The sequence below is a fragment of the Myotis nattereri genome, assembly GCF_964212035.1.
Source record: "Myotis nattereri genome assembly, chromosome: 13".
Taxonomy (NCBI): domain Eukaryota; kingdom Metazoa; phylum Chordata; class Mammalia; order Chiroptera; family Vespertilionidae; genus Myotis; species Myotis nattereri.
The window spans coordinates 28,918,820-28,944,571 of record NC_138088.1 but is presented as its reverse complement, the minus strand read 5'-3'; the positions used below and the strand labels follow the sequence as shown (position 1 = coordinate 28,944,571).

The window sequence follows — 25,752 nt, the reverse complement described above, 5'->3', positions numbered from 1 at the left end:
AATCTTAGCAAAAAAAACAATGGACAGGGCTTGCTTAAGGCAAAGATAAATCTTTTACTAAAGTTATACACCTATTCATGACCTGCCCAGTTAGGAATTTATGATCAGATTACACTGTTAGGTTACTTTCCTGAACAATTTTTTCATTCACACCAACAACTCCTTTTTGAAAATCACTAAGGTACCAATCCTAAATCGGAAAACTCTGGTTACGTACCAATAGTAACAAACATTTTAGACAAATATTCACACAAGGTTTTTAAGAAAGTTTATTCTGAGAATTTCAGTTGACAGCCAAACCAAACTATGACCTACATGATATACTTGACAACTCTTATGTGCTTTGTTATAGTAGAGAGACATAAATTCTTGAGCTCTGAATTGCTGACCATCTTGTTATGCATTTTAGGAATAGGGAAGATTGTCATAGTGTCCTTTCACTAACAATATAAGCAAGACTGTGTAAATAAATGAGAATTAAATTCATCAAATATTTATTAAATAGCATAGTATGTTTGAGGTATTGTGTACTGGTGATACAAAGACAGTCCCTTAGTCTTACAAAAATGAAAACAGTTTATTTTAAGTTGAATGGACTCCTTCCTCTAGAATCTAAATTACTCTCTTACTTAGGTAATTTGGGTGACAAATTCTTCAGTCACTGTTCCCAATGTAGTTGTAAGTCACATTCAAGGTACATTTGTAATGAGTCAGAGACAACTCTCTGAATAGGCTATTATATACTTTGATAAGCAGTGGTTACAGTCTTAAGTGACAATCATCGAAGATTGTGCTTATCTTGGGGTTTTTTTGCTTATCTCTTCTCCTTTACCCAGAAGTCAATCTCTAGGTACCCTTAGGAAACAATGATTTATTCGGGCCTCTAGAATAGTGTATTAGGAATATTATCATTACAATTATCAATATAAATCAATAGGTATACATCTATTAGCAATACTCCTTAAGTACTCTCAAATTCTCATTACCTTAAGTGACACAGGAGACTACAGGCTAAGCATCTTGAGAAGGCTGTTTCCTTACATCCATATACACACCTTGAGAATGATACTTATTTCCTTCTCTGGTGTACTAAAGGACCGGGCAATTTTCACATTACACTCCCCTCCGGAGTTTAACTGAGCCCCATGCACAAGGCTGTGGGGATACGCAGATCTGGTCCCCAACTTCACGGAACTCGCAATTGAGTGGGGAGAAAGGCACACAAACTACACGACACTACCATTAATGCCAACGTTCAACAAGGGAAAAGTAGGTAAAGATAGACGTAGTGGGAAGTGTCGCTCAGCGAGAAATAACCTGCATTCAAACGAGTGCCCGTCCATTTTCCACCATCTTTACCTCCAAGCACAATAATACACGGTGGGGAAAGCCGTCCTGAGGCAGGACCCTAGGTTTCTGCCTCCTAACACACAGCAGCTGTGTGACTCTAGGCTTGTCACTTAACCAGACCTAACCAGCCTCAGTTATTCTGACTAAAAATGACAGCATTACCTACCCGGCCTAAACCCAAAGCATCTTACCAGCATAAACCAAATTGTCTCCAGTGGCTTCCAGGTCTAAGACCTGCCTAACTCGCCCACGCATCCATCAGACGCCCCAGTTCATTGTGGCCCAGGAAACGAGTGTGAGTAAGCTAGGTGCGTTCGAGTTCCTACACTGAACTTGAAATCATCAAGAGAAAAACAAAAACAAAAACGGAGACAGGCCCTAACCGTGGGGGGGGGGGGGGCGATATTCCACATGCCATGATACAGCCTTATGAAAAGATGATCAAGAATAACGGAAGGTCTGACCCGTGGGCCATTCTAGCACAGCAGCGGGCTGTTGGTTCCTAACAGGAATCCGAGTTTCTGCTCCAGGAACCAAGCCTCCCGGAGAAATCTACCAGATTATCAGAAAAACCTCCCCAGGGGCAGGGAGGGATCCCGGATAAGACGAGCTCTCTCTCTCTCTCTCTCTCTCTCTCTCTCTCTCTCTCTCTCTCTCTCTCTCTCTCTCCCCCCCATGTTTTCCCCTACCCTCCAGCTATGCACTGCAAAAAGCACTAGATTAGCATCATCTGCATCTCATTCCTTCCCTGTTGCAATCGCTACCCGCTCATAATAAACAGACCTCGTGCTCGGGGGGGAGCATTTACTTCCCCATCCAGTCCAATTAAAGTTCCTTATTTTCTCCAACAACGCCGCCTCCAATCAACACGCGCCCTCCCTGCCCTGGGGAAGAGGCCAGGCACTCCGCCCTCTCCCCCGCCACCTCCAGCTGCCAGCCCGGCGCCCCACGCCCTGGGATCGCCCCACTTTTCGGGACCCCGCGCGGCCCGGGTCGCGAGGCTCCGGGGGAGGGCGGAAGAGGCCCGCGCGCGGACCAGGGGGCGTCCAGCCCGGCCCCGGGCTCCCGCAGCCCCGCGCCGCCCCCACTTACCCACTTTGTCCTTCCCGTACATGTGCCCGGCCACCTGATGCGAGAGGGGCACGCAGCCGTTGAGGAAGCGGAGCGTGCCGCCCGCCGGTTTCGGGGTGCTCTCGGAGTCCGCCTCGCTCGCCGGTGGGGTCCGCACATCTGGGGGGCCGGGCGCCTCGAGCCGAAGGGGGGACGGTGGCTCCGTTGCCATCACGGAAAGCCGAAGCGGTAGCGGCGGCGAGGGCAGAGGGGGAGAGATCGGGCGGAGGGAGCGGGCGCTGGAGGACCGGGGGTCGCTCAGGCTCGGCCGCGAGGAGGCCCGGGGGTTCCCGCGGCGGGTGCCCGCTGAGGCCCGGGGAGGGGGCCCATGACGCCGCGGAGGCGCGGGCGCTGCCCTCCCAACTGCCGGCGGAGCGCGGCTGCCGGCTCCCGCTGCTCTGCCGCCGCGGTCGCTAGCCCCGGAGACGGAACCCAGCGGAGGAGCGGCGGCGGCGGCGGCGCCCCGCGCTCCCTGGGGCCTGACGGCGACGGCGGCCCCACCTCCCGCGTCCCCACCTCCCGCGTCCCCGCCCCTCCGCCGTCCTCCAGTCCCCGCGGCCGCGGCGCGCGCGTCAGCGCCTCCCGCTTCGCCGCCGCGAGCCTCCGACTGCGCGGTCCGCGTTCGCCGCCGCCACTGAGCATGCCCGGAGGCCGCCGCCGGACCCCCTGGCCGGGGCGCGCACACTCGCTGTCCCCCACTCGCCACCCTCGGGTGGGCGTTTGGAGGCCGTGGCTGCGGTGGCGCTTTCATTCATTCGGGGCGCGTTTCAGCGCTCCCCGGGGTTGGCCCCCCGGCGCCGCGGGCTCCCGGGAGAGTTGGGCGGCCGCTGCCGCGCCCAGGGTGGCTGGGGAGGCCACCCCTTCCCTGCATCCCCTCCCTGCCGCTCCCACCCCACACAGAAACGATAGTCAGGACAGGCAGCGCCTTAGAAGACGCGCCTTCAAAACACCCTGCAAGTTCATCCTAGCCCAGTGGTTCTCAACCTTCTGGCCCTTTAAATACAGTTCCTCACGTTGTGACCCAACCATAAAATTATTTTCGTTGCTACTTCATAACTGTCATGTTGCGACTGTTATGAATCGTAATGTAAATATCTGATATGCAGGATGGTCTTAGGCGACCCCTGTGAAAGGGTTGTTCGACCGCCCTAGGGGGTCGCGACCCACAGGTTGAGAACCGCTGTTAGCCCCTCCCCGCAATTTGGTGCCCCTAAATGGCTCTTATAAAAAATTTTGAAACTGACACTGATTTCACACTGTAGATGGGAGAGAATGATCTTAATTTTTTTTCCCCAAGTTGTACTGAAAAAAAAATTCAAGCACATTTTTTTTTTTTTGAAATCAGCCTTTTCTCTCTCTCTCCCACCCAACCCCTTAGCACAGGTTCCAAGGTCCTCAACAGCTGACCAACTGCTTGGGTCAAAGGCAGAAGAAAGGGACGTGCCCCGGGAGCGAGGAGAGATTCCGTAATGGGGCTCAGCTCTTGATTTCTGTGTCTGCCACTGGCATTCTGTAAGAAAGGTGGACCCGGCTTCGCAGGTACCGGTCTGGACAAGAAATTTTTAGGTAAGATCTTAGATATCTATCTAATTGTGGCAAATGTCTCCCTAACACCTGTCCAGTGCCTGGGGAAACCCGCACACTGGGAGAGACGTAAAATCCGGCCTGGACTCCCTATTCCCGAAGCCCTGCCACCGGGCTCCGGGCCCCGCCCCGCAAGATTGCGCAAACTCAGTGGCGACCTCTCTAGCTCCCTTCCTCCGCCCCTCCTCCGGCAGCTGTCAAAACCGGACCGCGGACTTCCTGGAGGCCCCGGACGCCGCTCTGCGCATGCTCAGCAGCAGTCGGGGTGGAGAATACGCACGTGCTTACGGACTGCCGCGGCGCCTGCGCGGTAGCCGCGGTCGCTGCCCGGAGTCGGTGCCCTTAGGACGCCTTTCGCACCTTGACTCGGCCTGTCCGCGCTAGCCGGTTGGGGTTCAGTGTCCGGTGCACACGCCCTGCAAGCGACGGCGCCATGAGCCTGTCTTCCAACGTACGAGGTGAAGTGGGGCCTGGGAGCGGGTGAGGCTGGCGGCCTGCGCGCCAGTGCAGCCTCGTCAGCGCCTCTCCTGGCTGTTACCGCTGCTCCGGGCGGCCGCCGGCCTGGTCACCTTGAGATGCCCAAGGGCAAGCTCTTGGCCGACCTGCGGGCTCCCTGGGCCGAACGGGGAAAGCGGTGTGGATTGGCGGTATCCCCGGGCATATTTTGGCGTGGGGACCATGCAGCCATCTCTCTACCCAGGTCCGGATCAGGTTTCCGCTAACTAGCCAAACCCTAAAACCTGATGATCCCGCCGCTAGCTTTTCTCTCTGGAGCCCCCTCTGTGTTGTGAAGGAATAGGGCTTGGGGAAAGAAAAAACAGGAGAGGAAAAACAAACAAAACAAAAACCTGTTTCCCCCTTCTCACATTTAAATCACCGTGGAGTCTGAGCGTGTATTGCCGGCCACCCTGAAGGGATGCATGACTAATCACATTTTAGTTTTGCACATTTTTTTTTTTTAAAGGGAAGAAAGCCAATCCGAGATCTTAAGTTTTCCCAGTTTTTCATTATGCCTCTGGCATCTGGCGCTTCCTGGCTGTAGTCCAGGAGAGAAGATTGAAAGCCGAGCTCATGGAGCCTTTCTTTTCTTTTTTTTCCAGCCCTGCTCCCCATGTGCTAGTACCTAGCGTTTGGAAGTGTCACTTCGCAGAAGGTCCAATTAAAATTAAGAGACTTTCTGGAAGTCAGTTAATGTGCACTTCATTTCATAACAATTCTTGGTGGTGTTATAACTATTATAATACTGTGCACCAGCTACGCGATACATGTGATCGCTCTCTCTCTGCCCAGTATAAAATGCCACACCTCAAGGTTTGGTTACCTGTAACAGTAGTTAAGTAAAGGTAAAGAGATTGCCCAGAAGTTAATTAAAACGAGCCCAATTGATTTATTCAGTAAATATTGACTACCTAGAATGCCAGAGTCTGTAAAAAAAATTCCTACTAGTTTGAGCCCTAATTTTGTAATAGATTCTATACATTGAAGAATTCCTCTTCTGTTGCCAAAATTACTGTTAGAGTGAGGGTGACAACCCATGACGTATTTAAGTTACTAATGAGGTATATATAGGAGGTGATTATTTGTAAAAATTATGTCAAAGGAGACTCATCTTGAGTCTCAAATAGAGGCACCTCGGTGCATTTAAAGTAGGGATTGATTTTTGTATGTGTGTTTTAAACAAACATGTATTTTCTCAGGAATAAGACTATTGTGTAAAATAGGATACTCGTGTGACTTGAGCCACTGATCTAACCGTAAGGGAGTCTAAAAGTGACTTTCCCATTAGTTTGCAATTTTCTAAGGGGTAGGAAATTGCTTGGTGAAGAGGGTTATTAACTTAAAGTACGGTTGTTATGAGAAGTAGCTGTGGACTGACTGTCCCCGGTTCTGGTCAAGGACACATGCCAGGGTTGCAGGCTCAATCCCCAGTGGGGGGCGTGCAGGAGGCAGCCGATCAATGATTCTCTCTCATCATTGATGTTTCTATCTCTCTCTCCCTCTCCCTTCCTCTCTGAAATAAAAAATAAATAAATAAAAGCAGAACGGTTGCTATGAGGATTCTGGGAAAAGGCCCCATGCCTTTGTAAATCTTTTCTACCAGCACCTTCTTTCTCAAATATAGTTGTGTGGCAAAGTAAGGACAGAGAATGTCTCGGGAATCCACCTTGTAATGATAAGAGCTCAAATTGTTCTCTCAAGTTTTAAACCAAACCTATTAGTTTTTAGTAGATTGAAAATCATTTTAGATCATTTGATTTTGGGGAAGATGACCATGCCTCTTCTTAGTTAATTTAGTTAATAATTATAAAGGGCATAGAATAGTATTTGACAATGGTAACCACAATATAAGTATATGTATGTGTGTGTGCATACAAAATTCTTGTTTATATTCAGAAGAAAATAAGGAGTGGGTTATAAGTAAAAGTGATGGGCCTCAGGCCAGGACATGAATCTGGGAGAAGTAATGAGGATGAGTCACTGAAATTGATATTCAAAGATCCCACTCATTGAAATGGCTCTTGACCATTTGGTCTATTATACTAAACTTGTATTTCCTTATTGGGGTGTAAGTGACATGCTTATACCAAACTCACTTTTAATTTCATATCAGATATTTTATTGTAGTTTATTATAGTTTCTATCATTAAATGGCTTTTACTACTAAGGAGTCGCTAAGGACTCCTCCACATACTTGATAGACGAAGTTTGCTAAATATTTTGCTCCTTGAAACCTCCAAAACTCACTGAATCTGCTCTCATCTGTAATCCTTCCCCTTAACTGAGGTCTTTCTCCAGTTGCCATTTTCTCCTGCTTCCTTAAACTCTTGCCTCACTAATGAATGATACCTAGTGATCTAAGTCCTGTCACTCAGAGGTTTTCTTCTCGTCAGCCCAAAGCAACTCATAATTCACCCTCATCTTTAAAAAGAAAAAAGAGCCAACTTAACCAAATACAGGTGTTAAATGTATACACACTTTAACAGCTGATAGCTCAATTTTGAAAATGATATGGATTTTAATAAACACTGCTTTTATAATTATTCAAAGTGTGTGTATATACATTTTTTTTGGGACACCCTATATTTTAAAAGGCCTTCCTTAATCTGTCCCCGCAAATCACTTTTTTTCATACTTTGCTTTATCCTCAGATTACAAAATAGGTGTTCATCTATCTACCTTGTGTTTTATTATTCATCCCAAACCTTGAATGCTACAATGTGTGTAACCAAAACTAAATTTCATAAATTCTTACTCTCTAACTTTTATATCCTTGTTTATTTTACTAAAACTAATTCATTTGGATTTAATAAATTCCTTGAGTCATTTAAAGTAACTGTTTAATGGTTTGGCGTTTTGAGAAAGAATGTACAGATCTGACAATAAAAAAGAAGCTCCTATGCATTATAAACAAGTAACTAGGACAGTGATGGCAAACCTATGATACGTGTGTCAGAGGTGACACGCGAACTCATTTTTTTGGTTGATTTTTCTTTGTTAAATGGCATTTAAATATATAAAATAAATATCAAAAATATAAATCTTTGTTTTACTATGGTTGGAAATATCAAAAAATTTCTATATGTGACACGGCACCAGAGTTAAGTTAGGGTTTTTCAAAATGCTGACATGCCGAGCTCAAAAGGTTCGCCATCACTGAACTAGGAGGTTTGTGAGATAGAGGAAACAAAATTGTGGTGAGCTGATATTTCTTGGAGCTGAGTAAATGAGAGTTCGTTCGAATATTCTCTGTGTATGTCTGAAACATTTCATAATAAATGTTTTTATTTTTAATCTCAGGAACTATTTAAATTTCAAACTTTGAAACAATAGATTAATGTGAGGCCAAAGATAAGTTATTTGGTGTAAGAGCAAAGTGATGGTCTGATAGGCAGATGGAGCCGTAAAATCAAGTTAGCAATCTATCATTTCTTCTTACACAATTTATATTGAATACCACCTGTATGCCAGGCCTTGAGAGAAAACATTACCAGGTACAGCCTACCAATCTGGGGGAGACCAAGGGAGGGAAAGATCTAAACACAGCTCCCCTCCCCCTCTCCTGAGACGAAAGGAACATTTTGATTCTGTGGCAGTTGACAGGCTGGAGTGAACAGTTTGGGGCAGAAAGGGACTAAAGGAAAAGAAGCAGGGTGAGATTTCTGTGTAAATTAAAGCAAAATAATTCCCACACTAGAGAAAATCAGAGGAATGGGTTATAAATAATGGTGTAGGATTTTGGAACACGTTCATATTTTCTCTATCTCTAAATAATTCTAACGGATAAAGCCAGATATTATACAGTAACAGGCCAAGGGAAGAGTAAGGCAGGTAGGAATTATTTAAGAATGTATCTGTATTTTGTTCTTTATATTGGCTTACGGTATTTGTGTAGATAGAAAGCATTGTTAAGGAAGGTTGGATAAGCTGGGATTTGATCTAACTATAAGGAATACTGTACCTTGAGAGATGCCTATAGAAAAATGGAAGTGAACATAAACCAGAAAAGACAGCCGGGCCGGTGAGGCGCAGTGGTTAAGCATTGACTTATGGACCAGGAGGTCATGTTTCAATTCCTGGTCAAGGTACATGCCCAGATTGTGGACTTGGGATGTGCACGAGGCAGCCGGTTAATGATTCGCTCTCATCATTGATGTTTCTCGCTTGCTCTCTGAAATCAATAAAAATATATTTTTTTAAAAAAATAAAAATAAACCAGAAGAAACAGAAATAGTGTCAGGAAGTTGTCAACTGAAATGTCTTTAAGAATTAGATCTTAGCCCTGGCTGGGTAGTTCAGTTGGTTAGAGCATCCTCCCGGTACACCAAGGTTGTGGGCACATACAAGAATCAACCAATGAGTGCATAAATAAGTGGAACAGCAAATCGATGTTTCTCTCTTTCCCTTCCTCTCTCTTTAAAATCAATCAATCAATCAATAAAAAATTTAATTGGGTCTTGGTAAAGTCCCTGTTGCCTCTAAGGTTGTATTTATTCTTAATATATACTAACAAAGACTAAAAGTTACTTTGGTTTTCAATTCTTTCTCTATTCTAATTGATAGCTTTTGAATCCATCATCATTCTTATATATCTTCATATAGTTTCCTTTTCCTTCTTTTCCCTCATTGCCAGTGACATCCACAGCTTTTTGCCAGAAAAGGCTGTTTGAGGCTGCAATAATAAAATCATAAACAGCATTTTTCTTATTCTGAGAAATTTTACATTTGTCTTTAAAGAGATTAGAGAATTAGAATTTGGAGAGGAAGACAAGAAGAAATGGAAATTCTTTTCTTAATACCTTCTCTAGTTCTGTAATTCTAAGAAAAACTCACTGGAGCAAATACAAAGCCGTTTTCCTAGCAGGCGTGTTTGTGTGTGTGTGGCATTTACATAGGGTCACAGAGTGCCTGTTTTGATTCCTCATGGAACAACCACTCTTGGGTGATACCTAGAGCCAGTTCCCATTTCTTTCATTTACTATTGCCTCTGCTCCTTGTCAGTTATTCTATTATTTCTTCTCCATCAAAAAAATCCAGGGGAACTAAATGTTTTTAAAAAAATGTTTAAAAAAAAAAAAGGTTGCCATATGGATTAAGTTGGTAATCTATATATATAAAAGCCTAAGCGACCAAATGACCGAATGATCGGTCAACCAGTTGCTATGATGTGCACTGACCACCGGAGGCAGATGCTCAAGGCAGGAGATGTCCCCCGGTGGTCAGTGTGCTCCCACAGCCAACCTTGCGTGGCCAGCTGGCCAACCTCCCACGGTCTCTCCCCCCCAGCCAGCTGCGGCCCCTCCCCCTGGCTGGCCAACCTCCCACAGTCCCTCCCCCCAGCCGGCCAGCCCCCCCCCCCCAGTCGTCCCCAATCACTGGCCAGCCAAGAGACACCCCCCCCACATGTGCACGAATTCGTGCACTGGGCCTCTAGTATAAGATAAGAGAATAGAAGAATGTTTTAATGAGTAAAAGATATTCTTTTGGCCTATTATAAGTTTCAGGTAGAAAATCCTATCAGATTCTCTTTTTATATTGTGAGACAAATTAATACTAGTCAATTGGGGTTCTTTGGGTCTCAGGCTTTTTGTAATATGTAGGCGCCATTAAAATAAATCAGAGATTGCTACATGATTCACCTAAAAAGTAGAGTGCAATTAAGATCAACAGCATTTAAGGAATTGTGTTAGTCTTTCAGGATATTCCCCCTTTTAAATTTCTTCTAAAGATAATATTCAGCAAACATAACTGAACATATACTATATAAAGCAATATTTTAGCCCATTTTGTGATAAGTACATTAATATTCAGAGTGGCTTTCTATTAGCAAAGAAGTGGATTGCCGTAGCTCCTGACTTAGAATATTTTCTTAAGGAGGTTCCAAGGTAAATAATGCATCAAAAAGAAAGCTTATTACCTGGACAGTGTGGCTGAGTGGTTAAGTGTCGACTTGTGAACCAGGAGGTCACAATGTGATTCCCAGTCAGGGCACATGCCCGGTAGTGGGCTCAATCCCCAGTGTGGGGCGTGCAGGAGGCAGCCAATCAATGATTCTCTCTCATCATTGATGTTTCTATCTCTCCCTCATCCTTCCTCTCTGAAATCAATAAAAATATTTTTTAAAATTAAAAAAAAATCATGAATCAAGCTAGAAATTAGAGCAAAGTTTCAGCCCTGCTTGGAATTGCCATGGGGAAATACTGTGAAGCAGCACTAAAATTCAAGACAAACCTACACAAAATGTTCAGTTAAAACACATCCTTCAGTGAGGCCAAAGGTTTGAAGCTGTCAAATGACTTATTAACTTGTTTTCTCAGTCATGCAGCACCTGGGAAGAACATAGCATTAATGTTTATTTTATGGGATTATAGCGAGGAGGAATGGAAATGTTGGGGGAAGGAAAACAAACTAAATTACTTTGTAGAGAAAAATACTGTAGTTGAAAATAGAATACAAGGAGCATGTTAATTAGAAGCATTGGTAAACACTAGATTATTAAATAAGCTAAGAGAAGACCAAGATAAAAGAAACTAAGTGTGAGAATAGTTATTCTTTTCCCATAGAGTTCTGTAAGAATTAGTTCCAATTTTATGTAAGGCACTGGTGGGTACGATGGTAAATAAGACTTTGACTGAATAGTGCAAATTAAGCCATGCAGTTAGTTACTCATTATATGTTTTTATTTGGCCTTGGAATGTGTTTTTATACTTATCTCTCTAGGGCTTTATTTGATAGTCTGGGAACTTATTTCAAACACTATGAAGATCTAACTCAGGAAGTGCTGGGAAACAGTCCAGTGTGTTTATCCTGACCCCTGTTCAACTTTTTCCTGCAGTCCACTCCGTGCTGGGAATAGACAGCTGTCCTCTGAGGCTGAGGCTAACCAGACTATGCAGAACTTTCTCCTCTCCAGCAGTCTCTGGATATGGGGTAGCTGTTAAGTGCTTGGGTTTCTAAGGGCTCCTTGAAAAAGAAAGCTATGTAGAAAAAATAAATAGATGGCCTGTTGGTCAAGCAAATAATTGAGTAGAAAAATGTCATTAAACTTATTTTTTTTTATTTTTCAATTACAGTTGACATTCCATATTATTTTATATTAGTTTCCAGTGTATAGCTTAGTGTTTAGACATTATATAACTTACAAAGTGATCCCATGATAACTCTAGTTCTCACCTGGCACCATACATAGTTATGACAGTATTATTGACTATATCCCCTATCCTGTGCTTTATATCCCTGTGACTATTTTGTAACTACCAACTTGTACTTTTTAATCCCTTTGCCTTTTTCACCCAGCTCCTCAACCCCCAAAATGTCATTAAATTTAAAATGAAGTTTGTAGGAAATTTAGATAATCATCCACTGATGGATAATGAAAAATCGGAATTTATTAAATGAGAATATAACTGTAATTATATTACTCATGTTTAATATGAAACTAGTCCATTCTGATTTTTATTTTAATGAGACGGCACTTTGAAATTTAAAGAAACAACTTTTTAATGACTTTGGAGCCCAGAATCATGTCGGATTTATCCCTTTGAATGTTTACTATTAAGGGTGGTTTTGTATGTATTTTTTAGAGCAATTGGTATCTATAGACTCACATGTTATTTTAAATCTTTTTATGAACTCTTTAAAAATATTTTTAAGCCTTGTTTTTCTCTATCTATAAAGTGATTTTTAAGTTTCCCTCTTCTATTGTAATTTAGCTATCATTGCTATGGGCTGGGGAAAGTGTTAACAAAGTTTTACATCAGTGTGTTCTGACCATAAAGTTAATATTAAAAACCAGCTTTGATTATTGAGATGCTAAATGCTCAAAAATTGGATTTCCTGAACATTATATTAGATTATTAGTGTATATTTTATACATATTTATCAATAATTTTGATAATTATTCCTGTTTTTCTTCTCTGCTCTAGTTGAATGGATCGCAGCAGTTACCATTGCTGCTGGAACAGCCGCAATTGGTTATCTAGCTTACAAAAAATTTTATGTTAAAGATCATCGCAACAAAAATATGGTTAACCTACATATTCAGAAAGATGACCCCAAGGTCGTACATGCTTTTGACATGGAGGATTTGGGAGATAAAGCTGTGTACTGCCGTTGTTGGAGGTCCAAAAAGGTGAGGAAATAAGTCCTTTATATTAGTACCATTTTTAATGAAATACTTCTTTTTTTAAATTATTCTATCAAACAGGTATCACCAGATAATGTTAAGATAGCCAGCCCTTTTTAAAAAATTTTTGATGGATCCTGTTCTTCTCTGTTTTCCTTATACTCTTCAGGGATATAGTTACTAAAATGTATAACCACTGCCCTGCTGGTTTGGCTCCATAGTTGAGCATCAACCCAAGAACCATGAGGTCACGGTTCAATTCCCAGACAGGGCATATGCCTGGGTTGCGGGCTTGATCCCCAGTAGTGGGTGTGCAGGAGGCAGCCCATCAATGATTCTCTCTCATCATTGATGTTTCTATTCCTTTCTCCCTCTCCCTTACTCTCTCTGAAATCAGTAAACACACACACACACAGGAATGGTTTATTTATTTTATTTATTTATTTTTTTAAAATACATTTTATTGATTTTTTACAGAGAGGGAGAGGGATAGAGAGTTAGAAACATCGATGAGAGAGAAACATCGATCGGCTGCCTTCCACACACCCCCAACTGGGGATTTGCCTGCAACCAAGGTACATGCCCTTGACCGGAATGGAACCTGGGACCTTTCAGTCCGCAGGCCGACGCTCTATCCACTGAGCCAAACCAGTTAGGGCAAGAATGGTTTAAAATAACATGTATAACCACTATAAAGTAAAATTGCATCATATTCTTCTTGAGTTCAGGTGAATATAACCATATTCTTAGCCAAAGAAGAGAAAGAAATCTCTTTATTTAGCCGTAAAGATTTCCTCCTCAAGTGGATCTTAGCCTGCACACACAAAAGGATGTATGCAGCCTAAACACAGAAACAGAAGAGGTAAAAAAAATAAAAAGAAAGAAAGAAAGAAAAGAAAGAAAGAGAAGAGGTAAATGTTTTCTTGAGTTTTCAAACTCCTGGATTCTAGGAAAAGTTTTAGAAATTTCAAGAGAAAGTTTGGGAAAATTTGCCTTGAAATTTTTTATCTGGTAAACATATTGACCTTGTATCCTAAACTTTATTTAAGCTGCAGCTTCTATAGTTAAATGTCTAACATTCATCAGGTTCCGTTTGGAAGTGTCATCTGTGATACCTGCAGTTTTTAGACAGTGATGACAGCTACTGATCTAAAGATGGCAAATTACTCTTCTAAGGTCACCTTGAAAAGCTTCATACACTGACTGACTTTGTGAAGGCACGTTACATGAGGGACCTCTTCCTGTACTGGAGAGCCATTATCACAAATCAACAAATCACATAGTAGGCACTGGAAAGCATATTCCACTAACTCCCTTCTCCCAAGACAATTGATGTTGCATAATCCAGTGATACAGTGCTTAGATTATGTCATAGTGTCTAAAAATGCTTAATGAACATATGAAATATGAACCAAAAATTAATAGTGCTATTGCAAGTTGTATCTTAAGAGCACTATTCATTTGGAATGTGGGATTGTTCAGAAGTACCAGTGGGGTTGCTAGGAAATAATCCTCAATAATATTCTATAGACTAGATCTGGTTTGTTTTTAAAAATTATGCCTATAATAGGTTTCATTGCTTTTATTGCTCATCAAAATATAGAAAGTAATACCTGTAGAAATGAGGGCATTTCTAAATCAGAGTTGTAGTAGTTCTTTAGTCAGTGATGATTTTAAATAGTTCATTTAATGTCTACTCTATATACACGCATGGCAAAAGTAATAAAACAGCAGGTATCATAGATGTGTATAGTGGATACAGTACAAGGGCTTTAAATAAAAAGAAGAGTTACACTGTGGGCTAGAATTTTCTGGGAAGGTATAGTGATATATATATGGAAGTTAAATTGCCCAGAAATGTTGGTGGCAGTTGAATAGACTAGCAAGTATTAGAAACTCTATCAAAATCTTCTGGAAAGAACTCATATGAGCAAAGGTGGGATCAATGAAGAATCTAGTCTTGTCCTTGCACTGTCTGCCCCCAGAAATAAGTCCAAATTGAAGAGAGTCTTGAGTGTACCAATGTGAGGAGTTTGTGCCTCCAGACTTGGGGGAGCTCCTTGTCAGCGATTTCAGACATAAAGTTAAATGACTTATACCAGGGTGCTAGCTATGGGACTGGAAAACAATGAACAGATAGATACACGAAACATTTGGAGGGAAGGATCAGCCAAATGCAACGATGATTTTTGTCAAAGATTGGGGGAGTTCAGCTGACGCTCACTGAAGTATCTAAGCCTTTGAGTTTGTAGAGATGGTGCCATTAACAGAAATAAGGAATTCAGGGTGAACAGCTGGTTTCCTAGGACAGTAATAAGGAGTTTTATTTTAAAGAGTGAACTTACGGTGATGTTTGAATGGAAATGTACAGCAGTCAATCTGAAAATGTGGGACTGAAGTTGAGACATCAGGGTTAGAGATAGAGATCAGCAAAATTGATGAGTCAGGCATAGGAATGCAACCAACCAATCCTGGATACAGATAAAAATCAAGGGCTTAGCCCTAACTGGTTTGGCTCAGTGGATAGAGCGTCGGCCTGCGGACTGCAGGGTCCCAGGTTCGATTCCAGTCAAGGGCATGTACCTTGGTTGCGGGCACATCCCCAGTAGGGAGTGTGCAGGAGGCAGTTGATCGATGTTTCTCTCTCATGGATGTTTCTAACTCTCTATCCCTCTCCCTTCCTCTCTGTAAAAAATCAATAAAATATATTTTTTTTAAAAAATCAAGGGCTTGCTCTACACGGTTTGGCTCCGTGGATAGAGCGTCGGCCTGCGATCTGAAAGGTCCCAGGTTCGATTCCGGTCAAGGGCATGTACCTTGGTTGTGGGCACATCCCCAGTTGGGGGTGTGCAGAAGCCAGCTGATTGATGTTTCTCTCTCATCAATGTTTCTAACTCTCTATCCCTCTCCCTTCCTCTCTGTAAAAAAAAAAAAAAAAAAAAAAATCAATAAAATAAAAATATCAAGAGCTTAATATGAACTCTTAGGGGATTTTCTGCATTTTGGGAAGAGGAATAAGAGCCAACAAAGGAGGTTAAATGGGCCAGAGTTAAGAAGAAAACTAAGAATATTACGGCTTCACAGTGGAAAAGGGGAAAGTTTCAAAGATTTGGTTGTTGGCATGTGTGAAAAGTCAACCAGGTGAATAGACTTAGTCAATTAACCTTTTGGTGTCATTTCAACAGAATAATTAGAAGCTGTGTCCAAGTGATTTAAAGTATGAATTTTTAATTAAAAAAAAATGCTATTAGTCAAATCTTCAGTAAATGTGAATGAATGAAAGAAAAAGAAATGAGATGACAGCTTTAGTGGACTCTAAAGCTTAGCTTTGAGGTCAAGTAAAGTGTGTTTACCTTGGTTGGGTTTTCCCAGAAGGTAAAGCGTCAATAAAGCAAATATATTCTTTCATGGACTAAGATCTCAAGTATTTCAGGAAGAATCATAAATAGACAGAGGTGGTGATTTGAATGTTTATTAGACTTTATTGTTCAACATAACATTCCAGGATTATTCTTGCATCATACAATTGAGAATTTTCAGATGGATAAACAAGGGATTACCATTTCCCATAGCTGGACTTTAAGGAATGCCAGATCAATCATTTTATTTTCAACTTTCTCAGTCTTTTTTGTGTGTTTACCTTTTATGCCATTAATGATCCTCTTTGCATCTAGGATTTATCACTTTGGAATTTTCTCTGAATCTTGGATACTTTTTATTCCCAAAGTGAATATTACTTTGAATATTACTCAAGTTAATGGATGGTCTTCTTCAGGCATCTTTGGAAGCTCCCCGCATTCTTGAGGTTCCTAAGGTTGTCATAACACACAGGTGCCAAGTCACACATTTACATGTCAATGCACAGACTTGTAATTAATACCTTTGCTTAGATAGATGTTACATTCAGTAATTTTTTACATTCAGTAATTTTTTTACTTATACAACCCAATTATTTTATCATAAAACGTAAATGCCTTTTTTACCTATTTCCAAAAAAGTTATATGTAATATAAACTTGAATATAATCCTAATTTATTCTTAAGGTACAATCGCTGGTTTGTTGTATGTATGTAACGAGTGGTTTTCCCAGAGCTAATGAATCAGATCTGTTGGTAACGTGTAGAAATTCATTTTTTTAAAAATATATTTTATTGATTTTTTACAGAGAAGAAGGGAGAAGGATAGAGAGTTAGAAACATTGATGAAAAACATCAATCAGCTGCCTCTTGCACACCCCCAATCAAGGTACATGCCCTTGACCGGAATCGAACCTGGGACCCTTGAGTCCTCAGACAAACGCTCTATCCACTGAGCCAAACCGATTAGGGCTAGAAATTCATTTTTTAACACACTTCATTCTCCCTCTTCCCCCCAGAATTGGTATGCCCTCTGCTGTTTCAGAAACTGGCCTGAATAATATTTCATAATATTTCACCGAAGGGCTCTCCATATGTACAATGAGTAGGAAAGGAACCAATAGAGAGGAAATGATTAAAGTGACTACAGGGGAAGATGCTATTTCAGACAGTGATGTCTTGAAAGAGAGTGGAAGGAAATGAGACTAAGCCCAGATGTAAAACTCAGCCTTAAAAAGGAAGATAGTCTTACTTTCGAAACAAGATGAGGGAACCTTGATGTAAGAGAGAAGAGTATGCAACATAGTCTTACTAGATTCCCACTCCACCCCACCCCCACTCACCTCAGGTAGGTTAGTTACATCATTTGCTGAGTTGTATTGTTGTAGGCAGAGAGAAACGTGTTTTAGTACTCACTGATTCCAAGTCAAAGGATGGGAGAAAATGAAGCATTAATTTAGAGAGTTGTAGCTAAATATTTAAGAAAATAGGTAAATTTAGGATTTAGTTCAATTCATAAGTGAAAAATGAAACTTTAAAGACAATTAATTGAATTGGAAACCAATATTAACAACTGTATATTACAGAGTCTGCTGAAACAAATTTTCCCCCTAAAATCACCCTCATTTTTATTAATGAGCCAAATTAAGATCAATTTATTTACTACATTAAGTTTAGTTTCCATTTGCCCTGGTTATTTGCATAAACACAATAAGAATAGCAATTGATTATATAGGCTCTTTTTTAAATTTTTATTTATTTATTTTTAAAATATATATTGATTTCAGAGAGGAAGGGAGAGATAGAAACATCAGTGATGAGAGAGAATCATTGATTGGCTGCCTCCTGCACGCCCCCTACCAGGGATCAAGCCTGCAAGCCGGGTATGTGCCCTTGACTGGAATCAAACCCAGGACCCTTCAGTCCACCGGCTGACGCTCTATCCACTGAGACAAACCAGCTAGGGCTAGGCTCTTTTTTTAAAAAATTGTTTTATCATTATTATTATTATTATTGATTTCTGGGAGGAAGGAAGAGGGAAAGATAGAATCCTAAATGATGATAGAGAATCATTGATGGGCAGCCTTCTATATTCTATACACCCCCTACTAGGGATTGAGCCCACAACCCAGGCATGTGCCCTGACTGGGAATCAAACCCTGACCTCCTGATTCATGGGTCAAAGCTCAACCACTGAGCCATACCTTCAGGGCTATATATGCTCTTTAAAATCTGCTTTGCTGCCAAAACCGGTTTGGCTCAGTGGATAGAGCGTCGGCCTGCGGACTGAAAGGTCCCAGGTTCAATTCCGGTCAAGGGCATGTACCTGGGTTGCGGGCACATCCCCAGTAGGAGATGTGCAGGAGGCAGCTGATCGATGTTTCTCCCTCATCGATGTTTCTAACTCTCTATCTCTCTCCCTTCCTCTCTGTAAAAAATCAATAAAATATATTTAAAATAAAATAAAATCTGCTTTGCTGGAATTTCATGATTGAGCTTTAATTAGTCTCCCAGAGCAAAGAAGCTGAGCCACCTAGTTGCCAGCAGGTTTCCCTGCAATACCTATAAACTTGGGTAAATTCCTCAAATTGAGGTCCCCAATGATCTCCTTGAGGTTCCAATTGTTGGGCTAGTGACCTGTAGCCCTGCTTTTCATGTTCCCAAAGCCTTGATCCTTTAAGAGGCCTGGGAGAGAGAGCAGCCACCCCTCTCAAAGGGAAGGGAGAGTCCCTGTTAAGTCATTCCTGAGGCTCTTACAGAAGTTGGTACCAAAGATTCCTGGTGACCTATATCTTGGCCAGCCAGACCAGACAGCACCTCGGGCCCTGCCAGCCTTTTCTAGGAATATTAGAGAGTGCCGGGTGTCCCAAGCAGATGAGCTAAGCTCTCATTTATCCAGGAAATGGTCCTGTTCAGAACCTCAGAAAGCAATTCCAATTGAAAAGTCAAAGTTAAAAAGGAGCCATCCTTTTTTTTCCCTGTCTTTAGTTATCTTGACCCTTATCTATAGCCTAGAGCAGCGGTTCTCAACCTGTGGGTCGCGACCCCTTTGGGGGTCGAACGACCCTTTCACAGGGGTCGCCTAAGACCATCGGAAAACACATATATAATTACTTATTGTTTTTGTGATTAATCACTATGCTTTAATTATGTTCAATTTGTAACAATGAAAATACATCCTGCATATCAGACATTTACATTACGATTCATAACAGCAGAATTACAGTTATGAAGTAGCAACGAAAATAATTTTATGGTTGGGGGTCACCACAACATGAGGAACTGTATTAAAGGGTCGCGGAATTAGGAAGGTTGAGAACCACTGGCCTAGGGTCTCTGAACCCTTAACCCTAGCTCCACCTCCAGGATTTCAAAAAGCTCAAAGTCAGCCTGAACTTAACTCCAGATACAAAAGAAGGAAGAGAAAGTGTCCTTCAAGCCAACTGAAATTGAAATGAAATGCGAGGACCATTTTGGACCTATGTAGGACCATTTTCTTTTATTTACAGCTTCAGGGTTTGAGTTGGGGTTTTTGGTGAGTGGTGGGCTTATTTTTGTTTTTGGAGGTGTGTGTGTTATAGAAAGTCTCAATCTATGAATGGTTTGAAAGTGGGTTGCACTGAGTCCATTTTTTCATAGAAAGAATATTTAACAAACAGAATAGGATATTTTCTGAATGTTGGTTAATCCACATAAGGACAGTGTTGTAAAATCTTAATCTGCGTTTATATGTTTTCCTATTACATCTACTATCTTATGATTACCAAAGGATGTACATAAAAATGGTGTAAAATGTCATATTCTTTCAGGAAGTTTCAAAGATCTCACTGCTTTTGTTTACTTTCTCAACCAAAGGAAACCTGTTTCTCTGAGTGATTTATGGTAATGAGCCAGAATGGCCCCAGGCAACTTCCTTGGGGAATATAATCCAAACTGTCCTTAAAAATACAAAGTTTGGAGAAGGAAGATAAAATTTTCTTCAGTTGCAGATAGGAGAGATAATTCAAAGAGGAGATGTATTTATTTCCATTTTGAATCACCCTAAAAACAGAAACATCATAACTTGAGATATGGGGCCCTTAAAAATAAACATATCTTGGGTTTTTTATGAAGACCGTGGTAATGTTAGCTTTCCAAGTGTTTTTTCTTTTTCTTATATATATTTCTTTCAATCTCTTCTCCATACTTTCTCCAACCCTGTTTTAAAGATACCTGAGATGAATGGATTTTTAATTGGTTTAACAAGCATACTAGGATATTTTCTGGACATACAGGAAAATCAGCCAATTTAATTCACAAGCTTTTCTCCAGGATATATTAATGAACAAAGACTAGTATCTTAGAACAAACTTTAGAATCAACTATGACCTAACCTTTTTTTCATCAAATATTGTATCTTTTTTAGTTTTAACTTTAAGTGTTGATACTATATGAACTGAATTAAATATACCATTTGTGTTTTTATAACTTTAGCTCTTTGCTTGACAAGTTTAATTTCAACATTTTAAATGAAAGAGGCTTAATAAAATTTTCATGTTTTCATTACATTAATATTTAATGCAAAAACTATACCTGCTCTGACTGGTTGGCTCAGTGGATAGAGCGTCAGCCTGTGGACTGAAGGGTCCCGGGTTCGATTCCAGTCAAGGGCACATGCCCAGGTTGTGGGCTCGATCCCCAGTAGGGGGCATGCAGGAGGCAGCGGATCAATGATTCTCATCATTGATGTTTCTACCTCTCTCTCTCTCCCTCCCCTTTCCTCTCTGAAACCAATAAAAATATATTTTTTAAAAAACTATTCCTAGATTATGTTTGAAAGCACTTACCTATCACTTATTTTCTTTCTCTTGGATAAAAAAGTTAAAAATAAAATAAGACACTTTCTGAAAAACATTGTTATGTAATTTACTTTTTGAATTTTAATGCCCAGTAATTACCATTCATTCATTTATACTATATTAAGGATCATGAAGTAATTTCAATAAATATATTCTATTGAAATGTACAAAGCAGCCCTAAGAAATTGCTAATCTTATTTTGAAAGAGCTCATTTTGACTTTGGTTGAAAAGAAAATGTTTAGTTGTTCATAACTTAAAATAAGAAATCCCTAATGCGTAAATATGATGGGAATACTTAACCTTCACATGAAGTTTGGCAGATGATTCTGACCTAAGTCAATAATTCCTGTGGTTAAGTGTTAATAGAAAGTAGTATTAAAAGATATCAGTGCCTCTGAACAAAATGGTTTTTAATACCTAGTTTACATTTTAAAGGCATAAAAGCATTTTTTATACACTTTAAAAGCATGAAAGTTTATTAACAAATAGACAGGTCCTACTACTCACTAATTTTTAAACAAATATTTATTTTTTACTTGTTTACTTTTAAGAACATGTGAAACATGTAAATTTCAGTTTTTAGGCAGAAACAGATTATTGTAAAAAGTATATTCTCTCACTTTTTTTTAAATCCTTACCCGAGGACATGCTTAGAGTGAGAAACGGAGAGAGAGAGAAAAACATGGGTTGGCTGCCTTCCATAGGAACCCCAACCAGGGATCAAACCGCAACCCAGGCATATACGTGCCCTGACCAAAATCAAACCGACAACCTTTCAGTGCACAGGCCAGCCAACACTCAACCAACTGAACCGTTCCAGCCAGACTATAGTCTCATCCTGATGTATGGCTTTCTTAATCTTTATAAGATTTTCTTTATTCTCTATAGATTTCTCTCCTGTTCTCGATTCTATATGTGGAGAAAAATAATTTGAGAAAATGAATTAACTTTCTAGTATTTTTAACAGTGACATTAAAAAAAATAAAAGTGAAGCATGCTACAGCAGTAAGTTATTTGAGGCTTTTTTACTTACTGATATTTGTTTTCCAGAAATATCTATATTTTTAAAAGGCTAATATGCTAAGTGTCCCTCCCTCCGTCCTCTGGTCCCTATTACATGCACTGACCACCAGGGGGCAGACACTTAATGCAGGAGCTGCTGAGCTGCAGTGACTTGACAGCAGCAGTTCTTGGGTGATGCACTCCAAAACCAGAGGAGGGAGCCCGATTCCTTGTGGGACCGCACAATTCCACCTTTGGCTGTGGGTTATGTTGTTGCTGGGGCACTATTGGCCCCAAATCTGGTTTACTGCACACTTGCATTTGCGTTCCACACCCTGTATGACAGCAACTTTGCAGAGTGCCCTCTTGCACTCTGGGACCCCTCAGGGGATGTGGAGAGACAGTTTCGGCCCGATCCCCGCAGGCCAGGCCAAGGGACCCCACCTGCCAGAGGGACCTGCTCACTCCGCAGATGGCTTTCAAGCCGTGGGGCCACCCCATGTGCAGCTGGCTGGGGAGGACCTGTGGGAGGTTGGCTCCAGGGCGTGTCCAGCCCATCTGGCCCAGTCCCGCCCTGCCGGCCACCTTCTAATTAATTTCCTTTCAATGTGCACAAATCTGAATCTGTGGACCGGGTCACTAGTGTTTTATAATCTGTGTGTGTGAAACTTTACAGTGACATGTTTTATGTGAGCTATTTATAAAAATGGAGTCTTTTACAATGTAAACTTCCATTCTCACTGTAAAATCATGTGTTTATCAAACATATGCCACTTTGAAATGCAGTTCTTTGCTGTAGAATACCTTTTAGTTTGATTTTTTTTTTTATGCCCTCTTTCCTCATCTATGCCAAAAAACCTGAAAGCTTGGGTTCATGTTTTTGCTGCAAGGACTTGTTTTTAATATGAGTAAACTGTACCATATCTTATTGACCTAAAAAAAGAAATAATGCAAGCTTCATATGTATTACATTATATTGCCCCAAGATGGAACTTATACCTGGATATAGAAGGTATTCTGAAAACCTTGAGTTTTTCTGTAATTTTTAACTAGTTTACTGCCTCTCAGAATTATATACAGATAGTAAAATTAAAATTGAATTTCATTAACATCAAATATTTTAATTTTTTGAATAGACACTGCTAATATCAAAGTTTAAGATTATATATTATCATTGTCTAGTTTCAGGTATCTGAAATTATATTCCCCTTCCCAGTGACTAATCAGGCGATTTTACTTGTAAGGCCAAGGCTCTTGTTACTATACTCTTCTAAACAGGCTCCTTCCATGCAATAGTGTACCTTATACTAAACATGAAACTCTAGATTAAATGGAACAGGTGCTAGCTATCATTGTGTGACATGAAGTAGAAGTGAAGCTATAAATATAGAAAGAGAGAAACAAAATAATCTAGTGATAATTGAGCCTTCTAAGTGTAAAATCCTGAGGAGACAACTAAAACACTGTTGAATCCTTATTTTTATTATTTAACAGTAGGACGGATATATTTGCAAAAACCAATGATACACATACACACACAGAGAGAGGTCATATATAAAAATATACCTAATTATAATAACCAATGACCATATAAGATAAATAATCTTGTCAGAAATACATGAGACTTGAGAATGAAAACTGCAAGAGAAATAAAATAGGATTTGGCAAAAACAAAATTCTCATGTTTATGAGGAAGAATAAATAGGTAGAATTTAAATAAAGTTAGGTAAAGGATAAATAGGAAAGGTTTAATAAAGAATAATAATATGGCTCGGTCAGCATGGCTCAGTGGTTGAGCATTGACCTATGAACCAGAAGGTCATGGTTCAATTCCTGGTCAGGGGGCATGCAGGAGGCAGCCAATCAATGATTCTTTCTCATCATACATGTTTCTAGCTCCCCCTTCCTCACTGAAATCATTAGAAAGGTATTTTTTTTAAAGTAATAACATAGAGGAAAACTAGCCCAATTTTAAGTTTATTTTAATCAGTTATTTTCCTAATGGAATAGGTTGATGAATATAATAATGTCAAACCTATATCTAGGCATTGTATATTTTATTTTGATAAAATTATGAAGAAAGGTATAACAGTCTAGGATGCAACCTCTAAAAATATTGAAGCAACAAGATCTAGAACAGCATTTTGCAAAGTGTACTGTACTCTATAGAACATTGTGATCGTGGATAAGTTAAAAATGCCCATAATCTAGTCAGTTTGGAAGAGTTTGGGGTAAAATAGAGTTTTTTTTATAGCAGGACCTTTGTAAAATAATAATGTATATTGTGAATCAAAATAGCTTTGTATGTGGGTCATTTGTGTGTTTTTTAAACACAGAATAAAACCATATTAGAATATATTGCAGCACTAACTTCTTTGGAGCATATTCTGGGAAACAAACAGTTTTTTGTCCTTTCCCTCCCACTGGACACCAAAAGACCAGCTATATCTAAAATGTGAAATCATGAGCCCGGCCAGCTTGGCTCAGTGGTTGAGCATTGACCAACGAACCAGGAGGTCACGGTTCAATTCCTGATCAAGGCATATGCCCAGGTTGAAAGCTCAATCCCCAGTGGAGCATGAAGGAGGCAGCCAATTGATGATTCTGTCTCATCCTTGATGTTTCTATCGCTCTCTCCCTCTTCCTCCTTTCGTGAAATCAATAAAAATCTACTTAAAAATGAAAAATGTGAAATCATGAAACGGAATGTGAATCTACCATATTTCCAGAAAAAAGTCTCCATGAAAGATGTTAAAAAGAGAGAAATGTATGAAAGGAAATGTATGATGTTAAATAGGCCTATTTGTATGAAAATGGGAAAATTAAGGGCATGAAAAACTAAGCAAAATAAAAAGGTTTAGGTGAAAAAATTGTATTAAGTTGATCAACAAGGGATCATATACAAATTGATCTTAAATAAGTGAACTTAGGCTCTTAAATAAATAGGCAATGGATATAGCCAGTTCACTAAAAAGGAATTATAACTAGTATATAAACATGGAAGGGTTTTCAAAATCCATACTCAAATATCACAAATAGGAATGCTATTTTATATTCAGTCATCATGATATATGTGACTTGAACGTCACCCCCACTCTGCCAAACATAATATTGACTTTGTGATTAGACATTTTACATTCTCTTTTTCTCTTCCCAGTTCCCGTTCTGCGATGGAGCTCACACAAAACACAATGAAGAGACTGGAGATAATGTGGGACCTCTGATCATTAAGAGAAAAGAAACCTAGATCGACAGTTTCCATGCTGCAAACCAAGTCATCCTGATTGTTTAATTAGAATGACTGCCACTTTAGTCTAATTCACCTTCTCTGGGTTCTAGATGTGGTATATTACAAACCGCAGCTTTCATATTCATGTCATTTGCCTTACTTGTTGAACCATCGTGGTGCACGTTTGTTTAAACAAAGGAAAAAGTGAAACTGACCTCATGGCCTGTGGGTTATTTTGGTTTTGTAAGGATCCGTTTCTTTGCATTTAATATAATCACATTAGAATGTAGTTGTATGTTCAAGTTAACATTAAATTATTCTCAAAATCGTGTATGTGCAGATTTACTTACAATTTTCAAGAAAAATTATCACCTTTTATTAGTTAACTTAGAAAGTAAATTGGGTGTGGTTAAGCTACATTGGTCTCTTAAGACTTAATGCAATCTAGGAATAACCTGTTATGACCTTGGTTTTCTTCTTGACAGTGATAGTGACACTGAGAAAATATGGCTGCTGTGTTTTCCCAGTTTTTAATCAAAATGAACTTTGAATGTTATTCTGCTTATTTAGAAATGGGCCAGGTCAATAATAAAGGGGTGGTAACTTCTTTGTACTCATCTTCATGGATATTTAATTGATCCATTAAGGTAACCAATAGT

At 40.3% G+C, this 25,752-nt stretch overlaps 2 protein-coding genes across 3 annotated transcripts in view; one reads left to right on the top strand and one right to left on the bottom strand.

The window, feature by feature from the left end:
• The window catches only part of IPMK (inositol polyphosphate multikinase), a 28,915-nt gene extending 25,987 nt beyond the window's left edge, over positions 1–2,928 (bottom strand). Inside the window, exon 1 of the mRNA XM_081104474.1 lies at positions 2,443–2,928. Within this exon, the coding sequence (XP_080960600.1) occupies positions 2,443–2,632 (190 nt within the window). The 5' untranslated portion in view covers positions 2,633–2,928. The remainder of the gene's footprint in view (positions 1–2,442) is intronic.
• Positions 2,493–25,424, top strand: CISD1 (CDGSH iron sulfur domain 1). 2 transcript variants are annotated; one of them, XM_081104476.1, is made up of 5 exons: positions 2,493–2,649; positions 3,839–4,026; positions 4,239–4,502; positions 12,468–12,673; positions 25,022–25,424. In XM_081104476.1, exons 3-5 carry the CDS (start codon positions 4,478–4,480, stop codon positions 25,109–25,111), a joined length of 321 nt encoding a protein of 106 aa, XP_080960602.1. In that variant the 5' UTR covers positions 2,493–2,649; positions 3,839–4,026; positions 4,239–4,477; the 3' UTR covers positions 25,112–25,424. The 2 variants fall into 2 exon arrangements, with proteins under 2 accessions (XP_080960602.1, XP_080960601.1); XM_081104475.1 differs by lacking the exon at positions 2,493–2,649 and having other exon boundaries at positions 3,461–4,026.
• The last annotated feature ends 328 nt before the right edge of the window (positions 25,425–25,752 follow it).

Bases quoted from the DNA above. Each gene is read 5' to 3' on its own strand.
- CISD1 (XM_081104476.1), top strand. From the start codon at position 4,478: ATGAGCCTGTCTTCCAACGTACGAG. The intron at 4,503-12,467 runs GTGAAGTGGGGC...TCTCTGCTCTAG, and splicing joins CCTGTCTTCCAACGTACGAG to TTGAATGGATCGCAGCAGTT. The intron at 12,674-25,021 runs GTGAGGAAATAA...TTCTCTTCCCAG, and splicing joins GTTGTTGGAGGTCCAAAAAG to TTCCCGTTCTGCGATGGAGC.